Source organism: Corvus brachyrhynchos, unplaced genomic scaffold (genome assembly GCF_000691975.1).
Source record: "Corvus brachyrhynchos isolate BGI_N302 unplaced genomic scaffold, ASM69197v1 scaffold66, whole genome shotgun sequence".
Lineage (NCBI taxonomy): Eukaryota > Metazoa > Chordata > Aves > Passeriformes > Corvidae > Corvus > Corvus brachyrhynchos.
In genome coordinates, this window is record NW_008238440.1 from 1,631,827 (window position 1) to 1,643,428 (window position 11,602).

General features: G+C 40.1%; 1 protein-coding gene across 1 annotated transcript in view; it reads right to left on the reverse strand.

The window, feature by feature from the left end:
• Positions 1–11,602, reverse strand: part of CDH8 (cadherin 8) — a 135,880-nt gene that overhangs the window by 42,126 nt on the left and 82,152 nt on the right. The window contains exon 8 of the mRNA XM_008635485.2: positions 10,592–10,728. Within this exon, the coding sequence (XP_008633707.2) occupies positions 10,592–10,728 (137 nt within the window). The remainder of the gene's footprint in view (positions 1–10,591; positions 10,729–11,602) is intronic.

Here is an 11,602-nt window from a genome sequence, read left to right on the forward strand (position 1 = left end):
GGTGGGCAGCAGCAGAGATTTCGCCATGGAAGTGGTGCTCAGGCCTTGGCAGGGGCTGCCCAGGGAGGTTTGGAGTGGCCATCCCTGGAGGTGTCCAAGGAAGGGCTGGAGGTGGCACTCAGAGCTCTGGGCTGGGGACAAGGTGGGGATGGGGCACAGCTTGGACTGGTGGCCTGGGAGCTCTTTTCCAACCCCAGTGATTCTGGAATTCTGTGAATGCATGGGATATGCACTAGGAGAGAAAAACAGGGATATGAAAGCAGGGGGAACAAATGGACGGGATGAGGCTTGGAAAGGGTTGGAATGGACATTCTAAACAGATATTGTAGCATCTTTGCAATATTTGAGTAAAAACTATGGGTCTCTTGACAGAAGCTCTGGATGCAAACAGCATGTCCTTAGAGGCTGCTCTGCATATCTAATTTTGACCACAGTGAGCTGTATATTCACAGTAACACATAATCAAGATATGTGTGACACATCAATATGAGTAAACAAATACATAATTCAAAATAAAGTATTAGTAGAGCTGCTTGAGCGGGTTGTATTGGAAACTGCTAAAGTCATGTCAGGTTTATGACAATGAAGCAATTCCAGTTTATTCACCAATCCTAAGTAAATCCTTAAGGGAAAATGATAAAAAAACCCAATACTGCCAACATCCTTCCGCCCACACATCTATCCAGAGACCAAACTGAAACAACTGCTGGCAGAAAACAACCTGTATTTGTGATAAAGCACTGTGTAATTGAGCCTTATTTGTCTCTAACGAGGACACCAGTCAGGAGGAAGCTTGCAGTTATGTCACACTCAGTAAATTAACTGTGTTATGTATTGAAATGGGGAATCATTACGACCCCAAAAATTAAAAATACAGCTAAAGTTTTAGCACTTGCTAACTACAAGAAATGGCAACCTAGAAATGTTTGAAGTTTTACAGTTAAATTTTTTTGCAAAAAGTCAAAGCACATCAAACAAACAAACAAATATAAAACAGATGAGCAAATGATACCTCACTTCAAGAGTAAGCAGTAGAAAAACAACATTTGTGATCTCTGGAAGCATCTGCAAGTAGGAAGCATTGCTCTACAGACCCAGCATTTCAGCAAAAGTCAGAGCCCACTAAAAGATTTTGATCAAAGGTTTTCCATTTCCTTGTGGCATGCACCAGCAAGAAGGAAAGAAGGAAAACAAAGAATCTCAGAATCATCTTTCTGATATTCTCATTATACACTCTAGAGTAATAACAGTGTGATGAAATACCACTGGATCCATACTTTTGTGGATCACAGCACCACAAGCCTAACTAGGATTCCAGATTTTCTGAGGCAGTGCAATGCCTTAAATCGTTCTGAGGAAGTAACAGGTTTTAATTTCTAAATATAACAACGAGGAAGAAAAAAAAAAATCCAGAAAATAATATGGTGTCCTTGAATGACAGAAAAGAATTTGACTCAAAAATAAGGCAGTGAACAACCAGGAAAAGAAATTGATTAAGAAAAACTTTTAAGACACAACAAATGTACCAGGACATGACTTCCTGCTTTGTTTCTCAATTCCAGCTGAAACAAAGGAATTGTGCTGCCATAAAACAGTCAGGAATCTGGCCCACACTTTAGAGCAATTATATTATTAATATGCTAATACATCATGAATATTAAAATCTTATATTGACTTAGATATGCAAGGTCTTATTGTCAATTATAATTAGCTATGAAATTTTCTAATGACTAGCAGCAATAATAATAACAATAAGCAGACTGATTGAGAACAAGTTGTCTGGAATATTTGGGTTTTTTTATTTGAAATGATTTCATGATTGAAGTAAAATAATTTATAGCTTAAATGAAATCCCTCCCTTACTCATAGACAAAACATCAAAATGCTTTAATAAAAATTGTTATTAAAGCAGAATTTATTACAGAAGTATTTAAATGTCATTACTTTTAGAGCTCATATTCCTTTCTGAGACTGATTTTCTTAATAGTGCAATTTAATTACTCTTATGTTTCCTTCACAGATAAAATATTGCTCGATATCCTGGATATGAATCAGGTTCTAGGCATCAAACCTTCTTATTTGCATACCTTCAGCAATAAGCAAAAAAGACCTCCCTAGTTCATTAGAATGCACCTTTAAAAATATCATCTCCTTTGTTCTTCAGCCAGAAAATAGTTCCATTTTTGCTGCCCTGCACCTTTGCCAGAAAGTCAGAGCATGCCGCTCAGAGTCTTTATTCTAGACAGAAATGTGCTTGAAGAAGATTGTCTAAAATTATACTGAGTTACAAACCTCTACTCTGACCTGCTCTCAAGCAGAAAAACCAGTGGAGATTTCAGATAGTCCCATTCTGCTCAGGACTGATGAACTCAGCTTCTCAAATGAGGTGAATTCCACACAGTAATTCTAAGATCAATCTTCTTTTCTTTAGAACTTCTAATTCAAATGTTCGAAGTGCAGATGGCCAGTTGGTAGCTAGTCGGGGTAAAGATGCACTTACTTTGCTAATACATGTATGTATCTACATCTCATCTATATATCTATATATATCTATATGGTCAGCTTAACCAGCCCCCAGATTTCCTCAAAGTAACTACAAAATATTCTGTTCATTAGTTAGTCGTGTACACTTCTGCCTGTACTCCTTACTTGAATCGTTCCCTGTTTTGTGCCCCAGGAAACCTTATTTCTTTCTAAAACACCACCTAATGCCCTAACCTTTTGTGTTTTAAGCTTTGAACAGTGTTCCAACTCCAGTATGTCTTTGTGAAATGAGTATTTGCCACTCTGGAACTTGATGTCTAGCCTGGATTTATAATGCCCAGAAAACAGAAATACAGTTTAGACTGTTCCTGCAAATCTCTCTCCTTTTCCTTGCCATAATGATGTTTACTACCTTCTTTGACCTTTTATTTGTTTCTTTTTACTGAATTACTCAGATGCTTTATTCACAGCTGCCTTCCATGCCTCCCTCTGGAATCAGAGGCCTCCAACTTCTACTTGGCATCCCATACCTGAATTTCAGGGCTTGCTCCTGAGCTACTGAGGCCATTTCATACAGAAATTGTTTCATAAGCACACTCCCTTCTCATTCATATTTCCTCATAATATGGCCACTGCCATGCTATTATCTTTGTGGAACACCTCTCCTGCTATTTTTGAGCTGTGTGAAATGCTAATGGGATATTTTGTGCTACGTTTAAATACACTTTGACAGCTGAGAACTGAAAACTGGCTGACAAGATGCACCAGCCCTCCACTGCCCAATGGCAGCGACCCATCAGGATCTGAGGAGCTCTGTGTAGCCCTGTAGTTATGTGCAAATGGACAAAAACTACCTTAGTAAATTCTGTGTTTCAGTGTAAAAGTGATGGATTATATAGCTTGAGTTCCACTAAACCAGAGCAAAAAGGGTCAAGCAGAAAAGGTTAATATTCTTGAGCTCCTCTTGTTTAAACCTCCATAAAGTCTTGTTTCCTTCTCTTTCTCAAACTTACTGAAATTTACTCAGCCCTAATTTAAAGATAATTATATGATGTACCAAAGTTACTCCCGAAAATGTTAAAATTATTGCTAATAATGCCTGTAGTTATTTTTACCATAAAAGGCTAAATAAAATTAAATAAATGAAAGCATAATGAAAGCAAAGGTATTTGTGGCATTAAAAAGTACATTGTAGCTGAAGGCTTGTTTTGAAGAAATATGTCTCTCTTCCCTTTTAATTAGTGTCCTTGGATTTTTTAAGGGAATACACAATATACGTAACTTTAGCAGTGCATGTGCTGGGTGATGATTCAATTACTGTATTTATATTCTCAGTAAACCATATAGAGCTTTTCTGGCTTTATGCCCTTTCCCATTAGGTGACAAAATTGCCTCATACTTCTTCATTTCCAAAGAATGCCGTTGGTGTGGGTAATTACCTGTGTCAGACAGAGCCCACAGCTTTGTCCTTGAGACTCCTCTGCTCTGGGCCTGGAAAATATTTACTGCGGTCAAATTGCCATTTAGATTTCAAGATCTTGTCTAGATTTCCACCTCTTGTTTTGAATAATTATTCATGAGAATTTCTACTGCTTGTGGCAGTTCTGGTGCTTTGCCCAGTCCTTGGGCAGGGGGCTGAGGCTGCCACAGGAGCACTGCTTCCTTGGCATGTGCGCCTGAGTGCCAAGAACCCTTTGATCAAGCAGCAAATCACAATGAAAATAGTATCTCTGTGACTGCAGTGCCTGCGGAATAAGGACAACAGAAATTCCATTAAAACCCTCCACTCAGAGATTGAAAACTTGGCTAGAAGTACAGCTCCAGGCTACGAGAAATATCCTCTCCCAGGCACTGGCTTTGGAATTCCCCAGTGGACTGCTCTGTTGTACATCTGTGAGTGTGATGTGCAGGGTGTGAGGATCACAGAATCCCAGAGTGGTTTGGGTTGGAAGGACCTTAAAACTAACCTTGTTCCACCCCCTGCCTTGGCAGGGACACCTTCCACTGTCCCAGGGTACTCCAAGCCCCCATGTCCAACCTGGCCTTGGACACTTCCAGAGGCAGCCACAGCTTCTCCGGGCACCCTGTGCCAGGGCCTCCCCACCCTCCCAGGGAACAATTTCTCCTAATATCCAGCCTAAGAGGGAGAAGAATCCAGTGCTGCAAATGATCAAAACACAGCTTGGAGGAAAATATTAAACCTTGAGTAGTCCACTCAGTGCTTCATCGGATGAAGGAAAGCTTTGGGACTTTAAAGGGATCATCATTTAACTGTCTTTAAAGATAATGAGCCAGGCTTTCTGTTATTTATTGATGTGTTTGTCACAAATCTGAGCCTGCCAAGTGGAATATATTTAGAAGTCTTTACTTGTTGAAATCTATGGTATTATTCAAGGAAGCTCTACTCTGAAATACACATATTCTGGGGAAAAAGATTACCTCACTTTTTAAAAAGAGAATTTCAGATAAGCATTGCTAATAATGAAGGCATTGCAGTATATTTTGTTTCCAAAGAATTCACTAGAATCCTGTATCTCAAGCAGATCTCAGCTTCAGTTTAGGAGGCATGCGTATGCAAATATCAGGACATTCATATTTAAATCAGAGGACTGTTGTGCAGTCAAATTATGTTGCTAATAAATTTCTTTCTAGGCTAAGTTAAACCAGCTTTTCTGAGATAAGTCTTTGCTTTGGTTTCAAACTACACCAGTTCTCCATTTATTACTACTGTTGTTATATCAATTGACCAGCAATGATGGAAGTACAGGGCATTTCCTTAGTATTGATGGCTTACATAGTGAGTGTGCTGGGAAAGTACCTGCAAGGTGGCTGTTCCAGCCATTAGAAAATGGAAATGGAAATCCATGGAGCTGGAGGCAAAAAGAGGACAGAGTTTAATTATTACATGCCTTATCCATGTCTGGCAATCTGATCGCTTGAATGATCAGTGATTCTGAGCTCCATTCAGAATCTAGAGCAAAAATGGTCTAATAAATAAGTCATGGCTATTTGATTTTCTTTTCCTCTGACTAGCATTGACAACATGTAACGTGGTAAGTGCTGCAAAACCTGTGCAAGAAACTGGGAGAATACTGAGGAGGTTAAGCCCAGTCTGAACCCTGCTCTGCTTCACTGCCTAGCAAAATTGCCAACCAGTTAATGCCAGCAACACAAGCATGTCAATGGGAGCAGGAGTTACAGCTATAATTGTAATCTACACAAGGAAAAAACGTATTTGTGGGTTCAGGAGAATGGGATCGCATCTGACTATTAGGATCCTGACTTCACTAGATTTTACTGAATGGTAGAAAATTCATTTCAAGCAAGTAGCAAAGAACCAAAGATGTGATGAGCCTTTGTACACACAAAAAAGATGCACCAAAAGAGACGTCTGTAATTTGATCATTCATTCTTACTGCACTGCAATTCAGGCTGTCAAAAAATCCTTGCACATGCCCCCAGATTCCTTTCCTGTTCAGGATATAGCTCCAGAGAGCTCAAACACATGAGCAGCACTATCAACCCTGACTTACAAAGCAAGACTGTATTCATCCCTCTTCTCTCAAGCATTTAAATTTAAAATAAACCTCCCAGCCTTGGCTACAACTTCAAGTTCATGTAAGTCTCAGCTACACCACAAACTAATGAGAAATCTCATTAGTTCAGTGTTTATAGAGTCCAGAGGCAGTGACAACGTTCACCCTTTATATCCACAGAGCACAAAGGTTCATTCTCAGGGAATCTTTTTGCCAGTGGACCTTCTTCCTCCAGCCTGTCATCACCTGGATATTCCTGCTCCTTTCCATTCAGCAGGGTAAACCTGGATGAATGGCAATGTAGAAAGAAAATTTAAGAACCAATTCACAGGTTCAATAGCTTTGAGTCTCACCCTTGCCATGAGTGTACTTTTTCCGCACACCCTAAGCCTGCAGTTCAGAGGGATCTTTCAAACATGTCAAAGCTCTTTCTAATATTATCTTCTCTTAAAAATCCATATGGCAGAATTTATCAGCACAGAGGAGACCAGGGAGGAAAAATGTTGAACAACAAAGAGGCAAAAATTAATTTGATCACATAAGAAAGAGACGTAAGAAACCACACAATAGGAAAAATGTGCAAAATATATGGAATATTTAGGAGTAGAGAGATGTAGGGGTAGCAGGTGAAAGGACCAAAGCTGCAGAAGGAGTTTAAAGGGAAAACTTATAACTAAATCTGAAATACTGAAACCAGCACCTAAATATCACCTGTATCACCTAAACATCACCTGGTACCATGTTAATCTCATTCAGTTCATTGTTTTCCACAGATGGCTCTTTGCATGGTTTCATCTTTAGTAACCACAAAAAGATTGAAGAATTTGCTCTTGTGGGCATACAACTCTTAAGGGAACTTCCCAGTGTGACCATTGATGGGACTCTCTGTCAGTCACACTCCCAACCACCCCATGCTGTCACTGATGGGACCCAGCAGTGACTCCAGGTTCCCTCTTGACTCCCCACACCCCACTCACAGCCAGCCCAGGTTTCCTCACTGGTTCCAGCCCAGGTTTCACTCAGCAGTCTCAGATCTCTTGTTCCATAAAGCCATTTATTCCCGGCACAGTAACACAGACACAGCCCGAGCTTGTGCCTTTGAGAGGGACCCCCACAAAGGCTTTTATCCCTGGGCTTTTAGCCCTTCACAGCCCAAGCACAGGGAAGCCTTTGCTCTTCCTCCTGAGCCCTGGGCTCCTGCGCTGGCTCTGGGTGTTCCTCACCCAGCTGTGCCACTCGTCGTCGGATCCCCACAGGTGCAAAGGGTCACAGGTCACATCCTCCTGTCCCTCTGGGCTCCCACCCAGAGCTCATCCTGCAGCCTGCAAACCAAGCTACCTGCACCAGCTGTGTCCCTCAACACAAGCAGAATGCAACGTGGTTACTGGGATTTAAACAGGAGGCAAAACTCTGTGCATTGGCCACGCATTTCAGGAACCAGAAAATAAAGGCAATGCAAAAGTCTGAGCAAATGTCTGAGGGAGAGCCATTCAAAGCAGCTGTTCTTTAGTCTGGCTGGCCAGTTTAACTCCCTGAAAACAAAGGGTGCAGAAAACCAGAAAGTCCTTCAAAAGAGTCTGTCAGCAATGGGAAAGTAAAGGAGGGAAACAGCACCAAGATGTCTTAATTTGCACAGGTCTCTGAATACAATACTATTTGTCACCAATAGCATGAATTTGTTCTGAACAAGCACTGGCCAGACACTTGTCTATGAATAAGAACAGAAAATATCTCTCTTCTAAATAAAAACCCAACCAAATGAAAAACCCCACAAAAATCCCACAGAAAACCTCCAAACTGGTCTTTTGCCTGTCAAGTATACCCACAAAAGAGCCACTTTCAGCATTGGCTCATGTTTTTCTGTTTCTCCTCCTAGTTTTGCTAGAAGTGAGAAGGCTGAGCTCATATTTTCCACCACTCAGATTAAGAATGTTTAAAATTATCCACACACATTTTAAATCTGATCACTTTTCAAAAGATCAACAAGTCTGAGGATCTTCATCCCTATTTCAAGAGAAAATGCAGAAGCAGTAATGCTCCATTCCTGTCTTTGAAGATTCCTACCTAAGACAGTGGCTGGGGGATGATGACAGCAGGAAACTGCCAAAAATTACCTCACTTCAGAGCACAAATTTAGCTGCAGGTGTCTTACCAGCACAAAGCTCTGAAATAGTGAATTATGGTTTGGAGAAAGTTGGTGTTTATCTATGAAAGTGTTGTTAAATCAGGGCATATTTAGGATCTACCATGCTGGGAATCAAGAAATAAAAATCCAGTCTGATGGCTTATGAGGAGTAAGCAAATTTAATGGCAATTAAATGGTCTGGTCATTGCCCTGCAGATGGAGGGGAGAGCCTTGCACAGGCCCTGGGAAGCAGCCAGCCCAGGAAGAGGAAATGTTCCTGCATGAACAATTCCAACATATTTATTTTCCTGGGAGAGATCAGCAGTCCATTAATAAGACTGTCAGTGAAGGCGTTGTAATGACACTCTTTGTATTTGCATTTGCTGCTTGTGTCTGCCTCCAACAGATTTCTGTTATTTTACAGCAGAGATTTTGCCTATTACTGTCTTGGAAAAAAAACCTAAAAATGCCCATTTTCCCCTGTTTGACAGTTCTATAAGCAAATTTAATTTCTGCTTGAGGAGCTTAAAAATAATTTCACTTAAATAAGCAAAGAGAGTAGTCTATGGAATTAAGCCCTTGTTTTATGTAAATGTCAAATAAATATATTAGGAATGCAAAAATAAGCCATCAGGAGGAACATAAATGCTTAGAACAAGATTGGCATTATTATTTTCATAGCCAGTCTGATAAGAGGCAATTTTACAATAGCAGTAGATGCTGAGGCTCCCATGAAGTCTAATGACAAGGCTGATTTCTTACAAAATCCTTGAGTATAATTATGTTTTAAAAAACTGAAAATGCAACGGGCAGACTTCATTTTTGTGTGGCTTAGTAAAGTGCTCTTCTGGCAACTTTGCTCTGACACACACATGTAAGGGAGATATAAAAATAAACTGGAGGAGTGTCTTGCAAATTTATTCCTTTTATTTTGTTCCCTTTTGACTTTTTGGAGGAAACAAAATGTAAAAGGACTTCACTTTACATCTGAATATTTCAGATCATAAACTAAGAATTGTGCTTTCCATGCTGTTGGTTAATCTCACGAGCTGAGAAAATTAGTATGGAAATTTTAAGTATTTTTCCTTTAAAAACATTAAAATTATTAACTGGTTAGATATTAACCTGGGGAAATATACGCAGTGAAACCAGATCTTCCTTTCTTTCCTTGTGTGATTCCCTGTGGCTTGGCTTCCCTTCAAGCAGAAAGTATTTCAGCTAATTTATTAAAGTATGGTTTGGCTGCAAGAAGGAACAGTAACATGGCACTGTTGGCACTACTGGCAACGAAATCCCCGAATTACTGAGGTGGGTCAGAGGAACACAGGGTACAAGGAGTGGAAGTTGGGAGCTTGGTTTGCACTCAGACTTAGGTGTGTCACAGATTCCTAACAGGTTTGTTTTTGAAAACAAGTACCACAGGAAAAATATTACACAGCAAAACTGGGCCAAATAAGCATATTTTATCCCCCAATTTATTATGTTCATAGCTGCAGTACTATGAAACTGAGCTTCAAATGCTCTGTACCATAATGCTGTATCCTTCAAAAAAGAGATTTGTGGGACAAGCATCACCCAGTTCTCTCCACCAGGCTTTGAGGACAGATATTCCTGCAGTGCTGGCTCAAGTGTGTGCACAAAGCAGGTTCTGCCTGTACAGTGAGGGCAGGACAGAGTTCCAGGGTTTGTGTGCTCCAGTTCAGGACACGACACAGGGTGGCAGCCCCGCATTCCCCACCTGCTCCTTTGCTTGTGTCAAATCCATTGTCTAAAATACAGTGCTAAGATGAATAATAAATTATACTGTCGTGCGTGATCCTATCAGCAGCTCCAAATTAATTAAGAATTCTCCTTGATTAAAATCCATGACCCGTATTGCCAGGCAGGGCAGCTCTCCTGACTCAGATGTGCAGAGCAGCCACCAGGGCTCTGTGGACCTGAACAATGCAGGTTCTTGTCGAGAGCTGGGTGTGAGTAAACTCATCCATACGTATCCAACAGCACTACTTTCATGCAACATTACCTCTGTGCTTAATCATTTATGGCTCTGAAACATAATAGCACTCAGAATTAAAAATGTCTGGGTTGAGCCTTCAATTTACTTCTACACAGCAAAGCTTTAATTTTTTCTGTCTTAATATAGCTAATTATAAGGCTTTGGTTTGGGCTTTTTAAACTGTTTTTTAATGTTTATCCTGCATACCCTGTACATATGTACTCACCTATCTGTTCAAAATCTCTATCACCATATTCACTGGAAAAAAATGTGCAGTTGTAAAAACTAAAAGAAATGGAGCTTGCATACAAATTAAGCTTCCTTTCAAAAATTCTCTACTTTAAACACCCAATACATTTTATTTTACTGGATTATATACAGCTTCCACTGCACGGCCTTTTAAAATCAATTATAAACCCAACAGAACAGTCAGAGTACACAAACACTTACTGGTTTCAGTGGCTACAATGGTGATGTTGTGCCATGTGCTGGTTTCTCTGTCCAGGGGTGTTGCCAGAGTTATTTTCCCATCCTCTGCGTTGATGTTGAACTGTCTCTCAAGGTCAGTGTGGCGATCAATGGAAAACCTGCAAAACAGACATCCCTGTAATCTACTTAATGAAGTTGGTGTAATCCATACAGTCACAGAGACAATTTAGGGAGCCCTCTGAGAGCTGCAGTTTTATAGCCAAAAGAATTGAGAAGCTCAATAGCATAATAGTTTACAAGACAAAATGACAAACTGAGGTTAAAAAAAACTTAATAATTATTGCCCAAGGAGTAATTAGCTGTATACCCAGTGTGAAGGTCATGAAGTACCCTCAGGTTCACTGGGTAACATCACTGAAAATCAGTGCTGATCAAGAGTTAATTACACAATCCATCACATTTATTGGACAGTTTCTATGGTATTTCACAGTAACTGATGAGAATTTCAACAGTAATGTATTAAGCACACAAAAATTAGGGCTTTGTGGTTATTTTAAAAAATGGCTGAATAATATTATTTTACCAATAAATTTCAGATTAACGAAGCATGAACGATTCACCAAGCAAATTATTTGCTTATGGTTCAAGCAGCTCCATGGGCAGAGCAGAGTGAATCACCACCTTTTCCCATAAAACACTGCTGACGCTGGAGGCCTGATTCTTTTATGGGTTGACATCACTGATTTTTAGCAAAACAAGTTCCATCTGACAGGCAGTCAGAGTTTGCAAATGTGAATGTCCAGGTAAATTCTGCAGCCCAACCAGAGGCAGCCTGACAAGGAGACAGAGCTGCAGTGGATTGCTCCGAGGGTGCATTAAGCAGGATGATGATTTAAAGCTCAAGTCCAGATCACCATGAAAGCTTTTATGTTTGTCCATTTGATCAGAGTTATTTTACTAATGAATTATTCGCGAAAAGAAACGCAATCACAAAATTGAGCCTTCAGTTTCTTGACAGGAAAGGTAGGGAAC